The 19,803-nt window shown below is 44.4% G+C and overlaps 1 protein-coding gene across 1 annotated transcript in view; it reads right to left on the bottom strand.

Annotated features, from left to right (window-relative positions):
- VTCN1 (V-set domain containing T cell activation inhibitor 1) overlaps positions 1 to 19,803 on the bottom strand; it is a 50,847-nt gene that overhangs the window by 7,165 nt on the left and 23,879 nt on the right. The window contains exons 2-3 of the mRNA XM_036071033.2: positions 12,093 to 12,157; positions 1,315 to 1,662 (exon numbers count right to left, since the gene is read on the bottom strand). Coding sequence (XP_035926926.2) covers positions 1,315 to 1,662; positions 12,093 to 12,157 — 413 coding nt within the window. The remainder of the gene's footprint in view (positions 1 to 1,314; positions 1,663 to 12,092; positions 12,158 to 19,803) is intronic.

The following is a 19,803-nucleotide window of genomic DNA, read 5'->3' as shown; positions in this document are numbered from 1 at the left end:
TTGATCACCTTGCTGAGGCAGTGTTTGCCAGGTTTCTCTGGAAGTTGGACTTCACTAAGAAAAACACACCCTGAGTGTGGTCAAGGAGAAGGGAGGAAGTACTAAGCTCCACCTCCTGGAGTGGGGAGATCTAAATACATTATTTGGAATTCATCTGTAAGGAAGATTTGTGTCATCTCCCTCATATTTATGGAAGTATGGATTCATGTGTATTTATTTTATACTTGGAGTTTTCATTTACTACTATGCTGTTTGTTTTGTTGCTCAGATTGTTCCAGCTTTGTCACTGGAAGCCCTTTCAGTTGGCTCCAGGGTCCCTTTGACATGACCCTACTAATCCCCATTTTAAGATGAAGAAACTGAGGCTCAGTGAGTTTGCCTTGCCCAGGCCCCAGTACTTGCCCAGGTCTGGCTCTAGATCACCAATAGAAACACATGTTATCAAGTGTCCAAGGAAGGCCTGTGCAGACTAGTGTAGGCCAGGAGGCCTCAGGATACTTTCTGCCTATTTTGTAAGGCCTTTCTCAAATGCCAAATTCTCCATGGGGGCTCTCCTATCCCTTCCCTCCCTATGCATTTGGATGTGATCCTTCTCTCCCTCTGCATCCCCAAATCACTTTATATTTTTCTTAAAACATTGTTAGACTTTATCGATTATGATAGGTATTTACCTATTTTTCCTATCTCCGCCCCAGCCCTCAACTCTATAAGCTGTGTCCTGTGAGCTCTGCAAGAGGAGGGACCATCATCTAGTTTTCTCAATCATCCTTTTACTCCTCACAGTACCTCTCTGAGTTTCTTATACATAAATTCACCAAGCTGAGTTGATAAGGAAGGGTGGGATTTCACTGGGGGAGGATTAGTGTTTATAGAACATTATTGTTTTTGGTTAGTTCCCTTTGAACTTCTCCTAAAATAGGTTCCACTGCCATGAGTCTCTGGAGACTGATTTCAGACTTGGGCTAGAGCCTACTTAGCACAGAAAAATCTCAGGCCAGATCATGGGTTTCTCTTACTAGCAACAACAAAGGCTACCATAAAAGAGACCACATTTATTTTGGCAAACTATTTCAGGGAATATACCTGAAAATCCAGAGAAGAGTAGAGTCCAGAACAGAAGATTTTAAGACCTAATCTTATAGGGGGGCTATTTTTGGAGTTGGTGCGGGTCTTGGACAGCAAGGATGACTGGTGGCAGGATGGTCTTTGTCTTACTGGTCACTCATGAGCATAAACTATTTCAGCAGCATCCCGTGGTTCTTAGCCCCAAATACCTTTGGGCGCTCTCTTTCCCCCTTGCCAAAAGTAACTCACCTCCAGTTTTATACTCAAGGTTGGCATTCCCCTTGCCTTTGGAGGTGATGATGTAACATTTGTAGGTGCCAGCATCTGTGAGTTGCACGTTTTTCAGCCTCAGAGAGGCATTGCCACCTATCACTTGATCAGCAAACACTGCTGTCCGGCCTCTGAACATTTCATCTTGGTCTGACAGGTCGTCTTTGCCTTCTTTGAACTCATGTACCAAGCCTATAACACCTTCCTTCAGCCACTGTATCACGATATCAGAAAGCTTGATGTCAGGTTCAAAAGTGCAGCTTAGGATTCCATCCTCCCCGATGTTTCCAGCTGAGGTCAGAGTAGTGACTGTAATGGAGTGTTTCCCTGCAATTCAGGAAGCAAGGATCAATGCCCAGGGAAGTTGTCGAATGTCTACAACCAAACCCTTCATTACCAAAGCCAAAACAGAGACTTCCGTAATAAACTAGAAATATAGAAGAACAGGAGAGGCATTAAAAAAAAAAAAGGAGACATAAGAATAGAAAGAACAGGAAGACAGTAGTCTTGAGTCTACAGCAGATCTGCTCCTTGAGAATAGGCAACCAAACCCTTGAGAGGCACCAAGAAGAGAACATACTGATCTTGGAGATTGAAGATGAGAATTCAAGTCCTGGCTTTGTCACTTGATAGCTGTGTGACCTTGGATAAGTCATGTAACCTCTCTGGGTCTCAGAAAAATTGAGGTAATATCTGTCTTACCTACCTTAAAGGGTTCTTGTGAGGATCAAATCAAATGGATGTGAACTTGATTTGCAAACTGTAATTACATACATAAGGTATTGTTATTCTTAGTTAACCAGAAGGGAAACCTCATGTTAACTAAATGTGGCTAGCAAATTGGAAGAATGCTAAATTCTAGAGTGCTGTTACTTGTATCTCCATTTGAATGATGAAGAAACCAAAGCAGAGAAGAGATAAGTGCCTTGGTCAAGGTTATAGTGCGAGCAATGGTAAAATGAAAAATGGTACTTAATTAAATTAATTTTTTGGCTTAAGTTAGAAGCCATCCCCTCCTCTCCAAACATATCACCAGTAGAAATATTAATTATGATGTCAGCCGTGTCCACGGCCTCTCCCCCACTTGCCCACTGGATGGCCTGGGCAGTCTGTGAAGGATTGGCCAACTGTTCTTTCCTCACTGGAGGCTGCTGGCTGGGGATGCCTATAGGGGTGATTTAATTAACCGAATCTTCTTGAGAGGCTCCTTCTGTGATTGGATGTGAAGTGAAGGAGAGGAGGGGTATTTGAGCCCAAGAGGAGAATGGAGCAGTTAGAAAGAAGTGTGAGGGAGAGAACGTGAAAGAGAAAGATGAAGAGAGTCCTCCATCCCTAGAGCTGTCTTAGATCCTGAGGGTTTTCAAGCCTAGTTCCTGTCCCAATCTCGGAGTATCCTTTACACAGACACTTTATATTAAAACAGTCTGGACAAACCTCTCTTTCTTACAACCCAAAAAGTCCAAATTGATGAGTCCTGAGCACTTCTCAACTGTACTTCTTAGCTTCCTTATTGCTATTCCTGCCTCTGATCTTTGCCTCCGTCCAATCTATTTTGTAAAATTGCATTAATCTTATAGGTAGACCTTAAAATACAATCTGGACATGTCAGTTTTATAATCACTAATCTTCCATGGTTCCCAAGGGCTGTGGACTAAAATTCAGACACACTAGCATGGCCTTCAAAGCTAAATGCTACATGGCGCAAATACTGCATGGAACATAGTGAATGCCCCCTAGACATTAGCTCTTATTGCTACCTTTCCAGCCTCATTTCCTACCATGTCCTTTCATAGTCTCTACTGTTTATGTATATCAAGTGATTTATTGATTTTCTGCTTTCACTGGAAAGATACATAAGCAAAGTGTACATGCTATTTTTCAGATTTCAGAGATAAACATGAACACAAGGATATCTTGACATTTCACCTCTTCTAGCCCCTTAGGGATTGGAACTAATTGCCTCCTAGGCCTTTGGAAAGTAGGTAAAGGTAATGGATGAGGGACAGAGCTGGAGAAGCTAAGCCAGATGGATTTATATTAGAAAGAACAAAGAGTTACTGATGGGAGAAAAATTATAGGTTAAAAAAGAGGCAGAGGAAAGAAAACCTGTACATGGGCTGGCTTGGGAGGATGTTTTGGGGGCTTTAGAGTGTGAGAGAGGAGAGACTTGGGAGCAGCTGCTATGCATGGTGGAGAGATTTGGTAGAGAATTATATGTGAGATTTGGGAGAGAAATGATAAAAGAGGATAGTATGACGTTTTGCTGTGTAATATGAATGCAGCACACCCCATCCCCTGCCTCGGCATTTTCTTGAACATGCTTTAAAGATTTAATTTGCTTTTCAATTATTTTTACTTGACAGACTAATATCCAAGACATTCCAGGTTATACATGCTGGTTATACAATTATACTACGCATCTTCACACCCCTGTTCATCTTGCACCTAAAATTTATAGTTCTCTCCTCTCCTTTAGCACCAGTTATCCAAATTCTACTTATATTCAAGGCTGTTCAGATGGCAGCCCTTGCATGAAACCCTCTTTTGATCTGCCAAGACAAAATTAATAGATTCTCTACTCTCCCATAACACTTTCCCTTGCCTTTATTATAGCAGCTGTCTCCTTCTACTTTGTGTCTAGTCTGGCCCTGGCACAAATTTGTAAGCTTTTCAAGGACAGAAACTGTCTTAATGATTTTTGTAAGTCCTATGATGCTATGATGGTTCATTGTATTTGTCAATTTGACTGGGCCATGGGATGCCCAGATATTTGGTCAAACATTCCGAGGTATCTGTGAGGATGTGTCTGGATCAGATTAACATGTGAATCAGGAGACTGAGTAAAGCAGATCGCCCTCCTTAAAAGGGGGTGGGGGGGGGGAATCATCCAGTCAGTGGAAGACCTGAATAGAACAAAAACCCTGAGTAAGAGGGAGCTCCTACCACCTGACCGCTTTCAGCTGGGGCATTAGTCTTTTCCTGCCTTTGGACTAGAACTGAAACACTGTCTTCTTGGATCTTGAGCCTGCCAGCTTGGGGACTGGAACTACACCCTTAACTTTCCTGGTTCTCAAGCCTTTGGACTCAGATTGGAACTAAACCATCTGGGTCTCCAGCTTGCTGACAACAGATCTTGGGATTCTCAGCTTCCATAATCATGTGAGCCAATTCTTTCTAAATCTCTCTCTGTCTCTCTCTCATCACACACACACACACACACACACACACACACACACACACACACACACACTCATGCAAAATCCTGTTGGTTCTGTTTCTCTGGATAACCCTGACTAATACAAATTTCGGTACTGAGAAGGGGGGTGCTGCTGTAATAGATACCTAAACATGTGGAAGAAGCTTTGGAACTGGGTAATGGGTAGGGGCTGGAAAAGTTTTAAGGTGCATACTAGAGATAGGGATGTTAAGGGTGATTCTGGCGAGGTCTCTGGTGGAAATGAGGAACATGTTATTGGGAACTGGAGGAAAGGCCATTCTGTTATAAAGTGGCAAAGAACTTGGCTGAACTATGTTCTAGTATTCTGTGGAAGGTTGAATTTACAAGTGATGGAATTAGATATTTAGCTGAGGAGATGTCTAGCAAAGGTTGGAAGGAGTATCTTGGTTACTCCTGACTGCTTATAATAAAGTGTGGGAAAGGAGAGAGATGAATTGAAGAAGGAATTGTTAAGTAAAAAAGAACCAGGGATGCCTGGGTGGCTCAGTCAGTTAAGCAGCTGACTCTTGGTTTTGGCTCAGGTCATGATCTCAGCGTCCTGGGATCGAGCCCTGTGTCAGGCTCTGGGCTCAGAGGGGAGTCTGCTAGAGGATTTCTCTCCCTCTCCCTTTGCTTCTCCCCCCCACCCTGCTGTCTCTCTCTAAATAAGTAAGTAAGTAAATAAATAAATCTTAAAAAAAAAAAAAAAAGAACCATAGCATGAAGATTTGGGAAATTCTCAGCCTATCCGTATTGCCAAAAATGAGAAATCTGTTCCGAAGAGAACACTCAGGGTAGGGCTGCACAGCCATTTGACAAGGAGATCATAGGTCCTTCTCCTGGGCTTAAGCAGCCACCTCAGCAGAAGCCAGGAATAGAGATGGGGATTGTACCAGCAGCAACACCACCAGCAGGGGACAGAAAAACGAAAGGGGTTAGAACAAATGAGACAAAATGAAGGAAGGCTGTCAGATTTCTTAGATCCTGCAGGACAGGATAATAGAGCTATTCAGACATAACTGTGTGCTATTCCTCCAGAAAAGGGAAGAATAACCCTGAAGGTGATTCAGAGATCATCAGGGCTCCTTGAAACCTTCTTGGTTTCAAAGGATGGGGGCCACCGCCTCTGTTCAACAGGCCAGACAGAGGGTCACTGATGGTAGCCTTAGAGATGGGGCTACCTGAAGCCTGGGGAGGACTTTCCAGCCTCCAGAAATGTGAGAAAATAAATTTCTGTGTTTTAAGCCACCCAGTCTATGATATTTTGTTATGGCAGCCTGAGCAAAGTAAGACAAGTGCCTAGTGCTACATTTCTACAAAGAAATATAGTATTTGTTGAGTGAATGAATAAATGAATGAATGAATGGAGAGCAGTAGAAATCAAAGCACTGTTTGAGATAACGGTTCTATCCAAAATGGTTGTAGGAGTAAGGAACATTCGGTGGGATTATCACATCTAAATTTCGGGGAAATGTGAGCCAGTGAAAAAGAAGGCAATGAAAATACAGAGAGTCCCAATAAAATCATGGAGCAAGTGTAACTGTGTTAGAGCAAGAATAAGTTTGATTGTAGTTTATAAAGCGCCATTAAAGTTGAATTGAAAAATTACTTTTCAGAAAAAATACATGATTGACACAGTTTATGGGGGAAATGAAATGGTAATGACATATCTTAGTTTGGTAATTTTGCTACTGAATTAATTTTAATGTGTTGGCCCTGAGCCCAAAGGTAGAGAATTTGCTGAAATATCTCTTAGAGAACTTAATGACTGAAAGTAGGCAAGTGTGGAGTGCCCCAGGGACCTGCTGCAGACTCTAGCCCATTTAAGGTTGCATTAAAGATGTGGCAGATGGAAGGATATAATGTCTATTAAATTCTCCCCTCCTTCATCAAATCAAAAGGAGGAATAAAAGCCAGTGAGAACTGAGAAAACCAGGAGGACCTCACCATTGCTTTGCACCCAGAAAGCAATCAATAAATGCTTGTTAGGTGAATAAATGATGATCAAAAGTGATTAAATGAAATGTAATTAGCAAGCAACAGCATATAAAATTGTTTCTCAAAAAAAAAAAAGATATCTGTATTCAAACTTGCAAACAAATATTGGCTCAAAGAGCTATGTTCTGGGAAACACAATCTGGCCTGGTAGGATTCTCCAGGCCTCTTAACCACCAGTGGCTCTTGTGTGGTGAGCCATAGGGCAAAAGGGCTCTAGGAGGGGCGCCTGGGTGGCTCAGTCGTTAAGCGTCTGCCTTCGGCTCAGGTCATGATCCTAGGGTCCTGGGATCGAGCCCCGCATTGGGCTCCCCACTCGGCGGGAAGCCTGCTTCTCCCTCTCCCACTCCCCCTGCTTGTGTTCCCTCTCTCACTGTGTTTCTCTCTGTCAAATAAAGAAATAAAATCTTAAAAAAAAAAGGCTATAGGAGGTGGGTTCAAGGCAGTTATCTCTTGACAGAGAATTCTGTTAATTGAAACAGGCACAGATTTGAACTTTAAAGTCGGAAGACCCAGCTACTTACTGAAAATATATTCTCTAGCCCTTGAGGGCTAATTACTATGACAGCTCTGGTTTGCATGGGAAAAGAGGAGCAAGCCAAAATCCAGAGTGTTCTGTTTTCAGAGGGGCTGAGCGACATTCAATTGCCCTGTGCAGTAGGAGCAGAAATCTCTTGGAAAAGTGAGGTTACAGGTAACCAAAGCAAGAATTCTTCACAGAGATTATTAATCTGGAATGTCCCAGTAGCGCTGGATTTAACCTGGAAAATGAACTTTCTTCTGTAAGATAGGAGTTCCTTAAGACAAGTCCTGTACGTTCCAGCAGCCTAGAGAACATACTGGAGGCGTTCAGCAGTGGCCACTCAGCACCTGCTGGAGCCCAGGCGTCTAGACAGACACCATAGCACAAGGCTTAACGGTGGTAACACACAGGCTTTAGCCGGCTCCAATATGAGTGCCATTCATGCCCGAGAAGAGAGCAGGTTTGGGGGTAATCGTTGCTTCCGTGAGAAGAAATTAGGAAGGATGCTGGGCCGGGCTCGAGGAAGGAACAATGTGGGAAGCAGCTGGTGTTTGAGAACAGGTGTCAGGCGGTCTGGGTTCGAGTTTCAGCCGTATCCCTTCCTGGATATGTGACTTTGGGCACGTTTTCTAACTGCTTTATTTCATCATTTTTTTTCATCTATAAAATGAAGATGTTAATGATAGTTAGAGGCTCCCTCAGCTGGTCCCTGAAAGGCCTAAATGATACAACACAGGTAAAGAGCTTAACACAGTACCTGACTTGCCACGTATTAGCGGTCTTAATGGTATCGATGACCATGATTAACTAGAATCATTTGGAAAGATTGCAGATCAGAGCAGCAGGCAGAGAGGAACACTTTATTAAGTGCTTCAGTTAGAGTGACTCATTCTAAGCCTGGTAAGAACCACGAGAGGTAAGAATTACCATGATAGCCATTTTATAAATGAGGATAAAGAGGCTCCATGGGAGCCAAGCGCTGCCTACAGCCCTGTATCTAGCAAGTCGCAGAGCCAGTATTGAACACGATCTTGTCTGGAACTAAGCCTGTCCTCTTTCTACCACGTTCTGCTGGTATCCATGGGCAGATTGAGATACGTAGAGATTGGTATCCCCACCTTACGTAAAAACGAAAACAACTGAAAACCATAAAACCAAAGTAAGAAAGGCCAACAGCTGTTTCTCAGATGATTACAATTAAAAAAAAAAATCTCTCACTCTTCAAACAATCTGTTCAGTCTTCTGTTTTGGTGCCATAAGCACATGCCTGGTTGGCTTATCCAGTGTCCAAAGATGCAGCATCTATTCTGAGGCAGTGTCCTGAGGCCTCCTGCCCTGGCCTCTCTAACTTCAAAGGAAGTCAGCCCTGGTGTGGCCAGGAAATTGTGCAAGTTTCAGGAAGTGCTATATAAATGCATTAATAATCACAAATTATTATTAATGGCAATATAAATAGCAGTGGCAGCCATTTTCTATGCTCACGTGCCAGGTACTTCACAAACACTTTTCTCATTTAATTCCCACAACGGCTCTGACTCTTTTACCAGCAAGGAAACTCTTTCTGGAAAGTTAAGTTATGTCCCAAAGGACATACAGTTAGTGTCAGACCTAAGATTAGAATGTCTCTGTCTGATTCCTAAACTCTTCCCTTACACAGAGCCGTTTGAGGTCATGCGGTGAGTGAGTGATAGCACAAGGACTGGGCTAAATAGGGTCAGGGCTCTTTCCACATATCTCCCCCCTTCTCGAAGGGTCATCCACAAATGCTGTCCTATAAGCAGGGGTTAATGGGATCCTCTCAAACAGTCCACCTGCTACTGTCCCACCTGCTAGATGTGCAACCAACCTTGGGTGAGTACATCAGGTTGTAGTAATAATGCTTATCTCCTATTTGTTGTGAGTAGTAAATCAGATGATGTATGCCGAGTTATTTAATACAGTGAAGTACACATACGAAGGATTCAAAAGATACCATCATCATCACTTACATAATGCCATTTCCTTAATTTCACTGCCTTAGTATTAAGCCAGCTAACATTTTATTGAATTTATCTAAAGTGTGATAATATGATGCTCTCAGGTAAGGGTTATGGTCTTTTTAATAAAAGCAATTGAGAAAAATCCAACTAAAGAGTGTTAAATTAATAAACAGCCCATTTTATCCAGAACAACCAGCTCTTACCCCCATGAAATAGGAAGGAGGCGGAAAACCTCTTCATTGGTGGTAGGGTTTTAATATTATTGGTGGAATATTGCTGAACTGAATAGACTAGCTTTTATCTATGTATCTGCCTCTCCAAGCATCCCTTCACTTTTCCATTCAAAAACCACTTAGGGAGTACCCTCTTCCGGGAACTGAGCTAAGTACCTGAGGTCACCGTAGTTACTCAACAGGAAAAAGTGTGAGTGGCAAAGTGTTGACTTTCCCAGGGAAGCTGGGACAATATGAACATTCTTGCTCGGGTAGTCAAAGCCCCTGACAAGCAAGACATAATTCCAGAGGGGCTCTGATGCCAAGCCATTTAGCCCTATGCCCAAAAAGCTTAGTCACTAAGATTTAGAGTGAAGGACAGGCACTAGGGTTTTAATTCAAGGTAGTATATAAGATCCAGAATAGGGTAAATTATAACTAAGGAAGAATTAATTAAGCATTAGTGAGGAAGGCACCGAAATGTATGCACTTATATCTTTAAAAGTTAGCCCAAAATATTTGCTTTATTAATATTTTATTTCCAAAAAAATATATACACATGTTTTATAATATATATTTGTCATATGTGTGTACATATAGGAGTTATTAAAGTATAACATACATACATAAAAATGTACACATCATAACTGTGCAGTTTGAAGAATTACCACAATTTCATCCCACGTAATTACCACCCACACCAAGAACTAGGACTTTATTATCCCTCACAAGTCCCCTCGTGCTCCTAATGGCTACCCCCTCCCTCTGCCCCTGCCTTTCTAATAGCAGAGATTCATTTGCCTGTTTTTGAACTATATATACATGGAATTATACAGAATGTACTGTTTTGTGTCTGGCTCTGTCACTCTACGTTATGTTTCCCATATGGACATGTACTCACTCTCCTCAGTCACTAGGAAATAGAAATTAAAGCCACAACAAGATTCCACAATATCGAGTGTTGGTGAGGACATGGAGCACCGGATCTCTCATACACCTCTGGTGAAGAGTAAATTGGTAAATCATTTTGGAAAACTGAATGACAATATCTACTAAAAGCTATTTATTGCCTTCTTTGACAAACTCTTTTCCAAAGTGCTTAGTTTTAAGATTTTAGAAAAAAGAATTAAAAGACAGCAAACAAAGCAGAAAGAGGGACGTTAAAAAAGATAAAAGCCAAAATTAATAGGAAAACAATCAGAGAAAGTAAAAAACGTAAACCTGGTTCTTTCAAAACCACTGTTGACCTCATAAACCTGCTTTTTAAGAGGAGACGGACACACACACACACACACACACACACAGTGCCCAAGATTAGGAATAGGTAAAGAGATAACATAAGAAAGAAAATGAATTATAAAGGGATCTTAGCATGAAACAGGCAAGTACATTCAGAAACAGATCCATACACATTTAGATACTTGATTTCTGATAAAAATGGCACCTGATGAGCAGTGGGGGAAGGGCAGTGGTTTTAAAAAATGGCGCTAGGTCAACTGGAGAGCCACGCGGAACATGTGAATCTTGACCACTATCTTGCACCATACCCAAAATTACTTTTGGATGCTTAATAGATATAAATGTGAAAGGTAAAACAATAAGGCTTCTATAAGATAACCTAGAAAAACATCTTCATGACCTTGGGATAGACAAACACTTCTTAACCAAACAGGTTATAAAAAGCTCCAGTATAACGGAAAAGATGGATTAAATGGACTAGATTGAAATTAAGAGCTTCTGCTCATTGAAAGACTTCACGAAGAGAGTGAAAAGCCATAGAGTAGAAGAGATTTTACAATGCATATCACCAAACTGCATCCAAAACATATAAAGAATTCCTACAAATCAAAAAGAGAAAGACAGATAATCCAATTGAAAAATGGATGAAAGACAAAATAACTTTTTTTAAAGATTTTATTTTTTTAAGTAATCTCTACACCCAACGTGGGGCTCAAACTTACCACCCCGAGATCAAGAGTCACGTGCTGTACCGACTGAGCCAGCCAGGTGCCCCGAAATACCTATTTTTGTTAAAGAAAGTGAGGAAGGGGGCTAATGCGTTTTTGAGGCAAACACATCTACCACGTGTTTTCTTCATTTAGGCCTTGTGACCACGATTTGGTGGCCGCACACCCATGCCAGGGGAGAGGGACAGAGAGAAAAGGCAGCTGGAACTATAAAAACTAAAGTCGCCAAGGGACAGCTTTGGCCGCGGGCTAAGTTAAAATAGAAATGTTGGCTGGAGTCAGGCGGTTTAAGGGAAATGGAGCAAACATGTCTGCCTCAGAGAAGACGGCTGCTGGCCTACCTCAATGTCTTACTTAAGGTGCCTCCACAACAGATGCTTCCAAGACGTGGTCCACACAGAAGAGGAAAGACAAAACTCTTCCTGCAACTGACATCAGCTGCGCTCAGAGACTCACCCTCCACGTATAGTGACACCTGTTCCCTCCACTGGTCACAACCAGTATTCTCTTTCCCTAAGACCCCGGTGTGCAAAGACCTCATACTCTTGGACACGTCAGCAGAAGCTTCACCGAGCAGGAATCCTCCAGGCCAACCCCTGGTAGAATGGCTCAGCCACAGCCCTCTCCCTCGGACACCGTTTGGTTCTCTCAACTACCTGGTGACATTATCTCCCGGCCCTATACCTGAGGAAACCGAGGCCCAGGGGGGTGAAACGACTAAGGCGAAGAGAGCATAGCCAATAAGCAGAAGAACCAGTGTTCTACTCTGAGATTTTTCTGCACTCTTTCCATTCAGCCCCATGGAGTGGTTGGGCCAGAACGGTGAGGGGTGAGTGGGTCACAGTAACGCGAGAAATCACATACCTGAAATACCAAAACCGATGATAAGGGCAATGGCTCCAGCCAAAATAATGATGATGCTAATAATGCTATGGAGAGATAGAGAAACAGGAAATTACTCTTCATTTCACTTGACATGCTCCCTGGCGACTGGGTTTCATGTGTGTCGTTTGTCAGAAGTGCTACTGAAAGCATCTTGACCTCTGTCCGCACCGTAGCCCCTTCCTAGAAAGAGGTGCCTTAGGCAGGGATCTCAACAATCCCCATCTCCCCAGGTGCTGGGAGAGATGAAAGGAGTGACCCCTTTATCTGACGTCGTGTATCATCTCACTGTCCTATTTCCAGATCGGGAAAGACCCCGTACAAAGATGGTTGGGGCAAAACTGATGACATGTCTGGAGTGCTAAGTGCGACTTGATGGGGATGGGTCCCATACTCAGCCCACACGGAGCATCAATGCCCATCATTGATCTACCTGTCTTGTCTCCTTCCATAGACTTCACACTACACTAAGGACAACGGTCATGTCTTCGCCTGTACCCACTTGTCCCTAGTTCCCTGAACCCTGTAGATCCTCAGTGGGAGTTTGTTTTCTCTTATTAAGAAAGTAATACAGGGTGGCACCTGGGTGGCTCAGTCGTTAAGCGTCTGCCTTCGGCTCAGGTCATGATCTCAGGGTCCTGGGATCGAGCCCCGCATCGGGCTCCCTGCTCCTCGGGGAGCCTGCTTCTCCCTCTCCCACTCCCCCTGCTTGTGTTCCCTCTCTCTGTCAAATAAATAAATAAAATCTTTTAAAAAAGTAATACGTATTTCTTACAGAAAGTTTAGAAACTACAAATAAGTTTTAAAAAAGGACAATAAAATAACCTGCAATTCCATCATCCAGACACAACCGTGGTTAGCTTCTTGAGATGTATCCCTGCCCTTTTTCAATGAACAGATTAACAAATGGCATTTGGGGGAAAAAAATAAGGAAGTACTGTTTACATTTGCTGAGTGCTAGAACTACTTGGCAGACATGTTGTTCTAGGCACCATTTATGGATGATATCATTTATCTATTCAATAACCTTACGAGGTAAACACATTTATCATCCGCATTTTACAGATGAGGAAATGACACAGGGAGATTAAGCATCTTCCCTCAGTGCACATTGTTGGTCAGTGGCCGAGCTGGGAATGGCATCTGTCTCTGGAATCTGCACTCGTCTACTCCCCACAGGCTCCTCGAGCGGCACCAGCTTTAGCTGCTGAGAGTGACTCAGGCGGAACAGAAGGCCCAGGTCGGCGCTGATGTGTTGGCAGAGCGGCTCCTGGGAAGCTGGCCCATCGCTGCCCGCCCTTGTGCACAAGTCGTCAGGCAGGTGTCCTGGGCCACACTCTCTCCCCACTGGCAATTCACACAGTCCCCACGCCCACACTGAAGTTACTCAATAGCAGGACAAAAGAGAGGCACAGGGAGGCAAAGAATGGTGCCACAGAGAGAACAGGGAAGCGCGGGACGTTTGCCTTTCTGCCCTGAATAGGCTCATTGTACCCAGCTCCCCTTGGCTCAGGGATGGGCCCACCGGAGAGAAACAACAGACGTACAAGAAACCATTTGAATAAACAGTTTCCCTGGAGGTCAAGCCCTCGTGAGGTGCAGCTGTAGAGGCAGCAAGTGAATAAGCCAAATGATGCTTCCAATAATTGGGTATCTGCCATTGATTCTAAGAGGAGACCACGTTGGACAACTTCCCCCTCTCTCTAGCCTCGGGACAGCCTTGGTTCTCACTGCTCTGAGTGTGGGAGAACAGCTACACAATCTCAGCAAGAGGCATGGACTGCTGAGCCAGAGGGCGGACTTGACTTTGGGACCTGGGGTCTCACTTACCTTCAATTACTCCATGTCTCTGAGACTCGGTTTCTTTATCTTTAAAATGGGAATAAGAGTAATTCCTACTTCACCTGCTCTAAGGGTGTTAGGGGTTGTGTCTGCCCCCACCCCCAAAATTTACATTTTGAAGTCCAAACCCCGAGTCCTTCAGAATGTCCCTTGATTTGGAAATAGGGTCTTTGTAGATGTAATTCGTTCGATGAGGTCATACCAGAGTAGGGTGGGCCCCTAGTCCAATAGGACTAGTGTCCTTATAAAAAGGGGAAATCTAGCCACAGACATGCACACACACCCAGGAAAACACTACATGAAGATGAATGCAGAGATTATAAGCCAAGGAACATCAAAGATGGAGCACAAACCACCAGGAGCTGGAGGGGAGGCCTGGAGCAGACTCCCCCTCCCCCTCTGAAGGAAGTGACCCTGCCGACGAGTGGAGTGCTCATCTCTGGAGCTGTGAGAGAGCACGTTTCTGCTGGTTAGGCCATCCAGTCAGTGGGTCTTTGTTACAGTGGCCCGAACAAACTAATATAAAAGGGTTGTTTTCAGATCAAAGTAGACAGCGGTGGGTGGCATAATCCATAAAGGGCCATTCACATATTGCTTTTTACCATAAAAAAGTTTACCTGCAGCTCTTTGCTGTACCTTTGTTATTAAAAGCTATGACTTGGGGGCTCCTGGGTGGCTCAGTCAGTTAAGCGTCTGCCTTCGGCTCAGGTCATGATCCCGGGGTCCTGGGATTGAGCCCCACATCGGGCTCCCTGCTCAGCGGGGAGCCTGCTTCTCCTTCTGCCTCCCACTCTCCCTGCTTGTGCTCTCTCTCTCTCTCTCTGACAGATAAATAAATAAAATCTTAAAAAAAAAAAGCTATGACTTAATCCTGGGGACTAGCCCAACTGGTAATAATAGCAACATTATAGTATTTTGATACATCAAAAATACCATGCACCAGGCTCCGGGCTGGTGTCCAATGAGCATTTTCCCCTTTATCAAGTCCTGCTGAGTAGCTCCTTCATTTCTCTCACACCTCTTCATTTCTGTCTTCACTGTCCCCGGTCACCACTGCGTCTCCCCAGCATCTTTCCGGTGCCCTCCTCACAGTTTCCCCTGTTTGCAGTCCGGGATTTCTATACAGGAGCGGCCAAGGGGAGACAACCCAGTGGCAAGTGGGAGCTGGGGTGATGAGGGGGACAGTGGACATGCTGAGGTCCCGAGCGTGGCTCCCGGACCGAGCCCGCGTGGGTTCGAGCCCCGGCGCCACCGCCTCTAGATGTGTGACTTCAAGTTCCCATTCCTTCTTGTTCAGATTAAATGAGTTACCGCAGCGTTACCACGAGTTCGGTGATTTCTAAAATCACTTCGAATAGCGCCTGGCACCCGGGAAGCTTCAGTAAGTCCTAGCTATTCCGGTTCTTATTTTTCTGCTGCAGTGATGTAACCAACACGCTTCTAAGTTAGAATGTATGTTTCCTTGGTGGTGCCCATGGGAGCCGGTGTGGGGGTGAGCCCCTCGGCTCAGCTACTGAGCTCTTTGTAAGAATGATTACCAGACTGTAATGGAGTCCTCATAGTCCTCTGCTTAAAACTTTGAGCACCCTGTCATCTCCCCCATGGGAGATTCACTCTTTGATGTGGCCCACATGGCCTTTCAAAGGGGGTACCTTGCCTTCTCCCCAGTCTTTGCCTCTCCGCACATTTCCCCTCGAAGATTGCAGACCCCTCCGCCCCCCGGCCACAGGCCCTCCCTTATGCTATCCTCTGCCCTCTCTCAGGCAAAGCAAAGACAACGGAATGGATACCTGGCCGCTCACCGACAGGAAGGGGACGGTGGGGCTTGCGTGTACCCATCAGAGTGGCCGAGCCCAGCTCCGTCACCCGCACACCCACATGTTCCCCCAATTGTGGAAGCAGAACCCTCCTGGCTATCAGCGATTTCTCTTAGCAGCAATCACCTCGAGGTTTGCTTCGGAGCTGCCGATCCCTTGGGAAATAGCTCACCCTCCAGAGCCTCGGAGAGAGAAGCAGAAACTCTCAGAGCAGCCAAATTACCTAGTTCCTGCCTGCTGCTTATTAATTTTTTAAAAAGTTGAATGAAATCATCACATAAGGTGTTCTTACATTGCTTTTTGGTTTTTACTTTTCCAGAATAATTTCCGATAACGATGCTGCAGGAAATTTTTAATGCTAAGCTGTCTTTTAACCACTGCATTGGAATTCACAGTGCACATTTGTTAGACATTCCTTACAAAGGGGCCCAGACGAAAACCAATGCTTTTGGAGGATTTGTTCATTTAGGAAACATTTATTATTTATTGTGTGGAAGATATTGCTGGGAGGACACTGTAGAGATGAAGTGCCTGCCCTCAAGCAGCTTTTCTTTTTTAAAGACTTTATTTATTGGAGAGAGAGAAAGAGAGAGACAATGAGCAGGGGGGAGGGGCAGAGGGAGAGGGAGAAGCCGACTCCCCACTGAGCCAAGAACCTGACATGGGACTCGATCCCAGGACCCTGAGATCATGACCTGAGCCGAAGGCAGACGCTTAACCGACTGAGCCACCCAGGCGCCCCCCCACCCTCAAGGAGCTTATAGTGTAACTGAGGTAAAACACACACACATGCACGTACAACATACACAGACACACACAAACACACACACACACTGTAATAACACAACACACATGTGGTCAGGGCTTCAGTAAAGAGAGAAACAAAATCTCACAGGAATTCTAGGGAGTAGGGTGTATTTTAAATCTGAGGGAAACAAGGGGGCACCTGGGTGGCTCAGATGGTTAAATCTGAGAGAAACAGGGAGAATCGAAGTGTATTTCCATGAACAAATTTCAAATAAAGTAAAGAGAAAGGCTTCACTGAGAAATATATTTGGCCAATTCATGCTGCTACATGCTCTCTAAGGCAGAAACCCGAAGAAAAGTGGTATTTCTGCTGCACGGACAGGGTCAGGACCCAAGCATCATGCGCAGGGCTCTGGGCTGGGAGAAGGGGCTTTCAGGGGCTGCAGGACTCAGAGCCTTGCAGGGGACAGACTTGGATTCTGCCAAACATGTAGTATGGACTACCCGAGGATGGTAGTTCTCTCACATGTCTTTGCTTCTGCTGCCACCACCTTGAAAGAAATTAGGCGTTTCTGTGAAGACATGATATGTGGGTTCCAGAAAAGGCTCACACTGGACCAAATCACACAACACAGGAGCAAGGCTTATGGGGAAAAACAGGGTTAAGGGCAGACCACTCACAACCTAGGTGACTTCGTAATCGATCTACTAACAGAAATACTACTTGGTATGTGGGGAGATAACTCTGACAGCCAAAGCGGGCAGCTCAGTAGGGCCAGAAGCTGCTTCAGGGGCTATTAAAAATGCACAGAAACAATTGAGCAGACACAGACTGAGGGTGCTGTGCACCAGTGAGTTTTCTGGAAAGATGGGTACGTGGGGAGGGGAGCCTAGGACGTGCCTCTTTGGGGAGGGAGCTCCAAGGGCAGGTATTTATTTAAAATTAAAAAAAAAATAAAAGTGCCAAACAAACCTGAAAGCCACACCAAGCCACAAAATTCCCATGTGGCAAGAGGCCACGAGTTCAGAAGGCTCCCCTCATCCCCACCCCTGCATATCAGCTCTAGCTCCGTTTCCAAAAACAAAGGATTTCTGGATCTGCTATGCAGTGTGTAAAGCACTCATTCTGGAAGACATAAGCGCTCTTTGTTTTATCCAAACATTAATGGTTTCTATGTTCTCTAATTTCTGCCTCCTTCCCAAATACTGACAGAACCGAGAGATGCCACATTCCTTAAGATCATCAGCTTACCTCCACTTGAATAAATGATAAATGATTAAGACTCTGAAAAGTAGATTAAGTTAACACACATATGATTAATCTGAATAAATTATACTTTTAAATTAAATATACCAACCAGAATATTTGAGTAAATCAAGTAAATATTTGAATAAATCGAACATATTACTTTGTTCATAAACTAACCAAGCGACTGAGTTTATAAAGAACACTGAAATTGAAGACATTTATTTCAGCCTATCCAAAACATTTCTCTTTTTTTCCCCCATCAAAGGTGAAAAGGAATTATTTTTAAATACTATGTGGAACAGAGCATTGGGCTTTAAGGTAAAATTATCTATTTTCTAGATATCGATTAGTACAGGTTTTAAGTTTCTGAGAGGCTTAGATTATTGTCCCCTCAAACACTTTTTCCCCATCTCTACAGTCCCCTGCTTTATCTCTTTATATTGGTAAAATCAAGGCCGGTATTGATCTAGGGAACTGCGAGCATGAGCATTTGTGAGTGGTAAATGGAAGGTCAGGAAGCAATTGGCAAAGAAGAGACTGCTACGTGAGCTTCAGCACTGGGTGTGGGGTGGGGGGCGCCCTTCTGGGCAGCCCTGCCCTGTCCACACTGCTCTCATGGTGGTGGACAGCATGGCTTTCTGTTTGGGAAAGACATTTTAGAAAACTGCATGGGAGATACATGGGTGCTTTTGAGTATCAGGTTGAGGCACCCTGTCTTCCTTTAAGATGCCACTAAGAATCATGACATGGTATTATGGGGGTCCTCCAGAGCACAGGCCCCAGGATTACATCCTACCTGGGCCTCAATGCCACAAAACCAGGGAGACACGACCAGCAAATGGATTGCATCTCACATGCCAGCTTCTTCTGAATGATCGATAGTAATGGCCTCGGATATTGCGTTGGAGAAGATTGCAAGGCTGCCTCTGGGCTCAGCAGCAGAGAGTACCATTCATGATGAGTGACTTCTGAGTGAGCATGGAGGCCCCGTGAGTGCCATCTCTGGGCTAGCAGCAACACAGGAAACTAGCCACTAGCCACCAACTACCAGAGTCTTAGGCTAAGTTTATCCAAGAGTAATGACAGTAAAATGGTGGACACTCGTCTGTGTGCATTTTTGGCCCGCATTTTAAGAAGAACACTGATGCACGTGTTTGTTTAGGACAGGGTTTCTCCGGCTCAGCCCTATTGACCATCCGGGCCAGATAATTCTTTGCTGCTGGGGGCTGTCCTGTGCATTGTAGGATCTTTAGCAGCATCCCTGGCCTCTCGATGCTGACAGTTGTCCTGCCCTTCTGTGACAACCTAAAATGCCTCTAGACATGTCACTCCGGTTGAGAACCACTGATCTAAGAGAAGTGGGACCAGCAATGGTGTTGTGATTAGAAGACATTGCTTTTGAAGAGGAGTTGAAGGAACCGGGGTCGTTTAATTTAGAGGAGTCGAAATATAGTGACAATCATGTCAGAAATTGAAAGGTGCCATATGGGCCTATTCTCTATCACTCTGGAAGAAACAAAGGCAATAGGTCAAAGTTCTAGGAGGTGAGATTGAGATTCGGTATACAGAGAAACTTTCCGGCAGAGCTCCCTGGTCCTGGCCTGAGACTGCAGAGTTTCCCGTCACGGGACATGTGCCCACAAGCAGGGGCTGAGTAACTACTTAGGGACAGAAGTGGGGAAGGAAGTTTGGGGGCACCAGATAGGGGTTGGAAGAGTTTTGAAAGTCCCTTTCAAAAAGTGAAAGGATTCCATAACTTGATGTTCCTCAGGATTTGCTCTGGCCCTTCCCCTGCCTCAGTTGTACATTCTGTCTATGCCTCCTAAAGCCTTTATTAATAACATAACAATGATAGCTAATACTTCCCGAGTGCATGGCCTCATTTATCTCACTTAATCCCCACAACGACCCTACGAGATGGGTACTATTATCTTTCTTTTTAGTGTTAAGGAACTCATCCAAGGGCTCACCCCTAGATTATTGAATTATAGCAGGATTAGACTTGGGTCTAATACTCCATCACCCATGGCCTTAATTA

Source organism: Halichoerus grypus, chromosome 5, assembly GCF_964656455.1.
Source record: "Halichoerus grypus chromosome 5, mHalGry1.hap1.1, whole genome shotgun sequence".
NCBI lineage: Eukaryota > Metazoa > Chordata > Mammalia > Carnivora > Phocidae > Halichoerus > Halichoerus grypus.
Note: the sequence above shows the minus strand (reverse complement) of the source record. Positions and strands in the feature narration are given on the sequence as shown.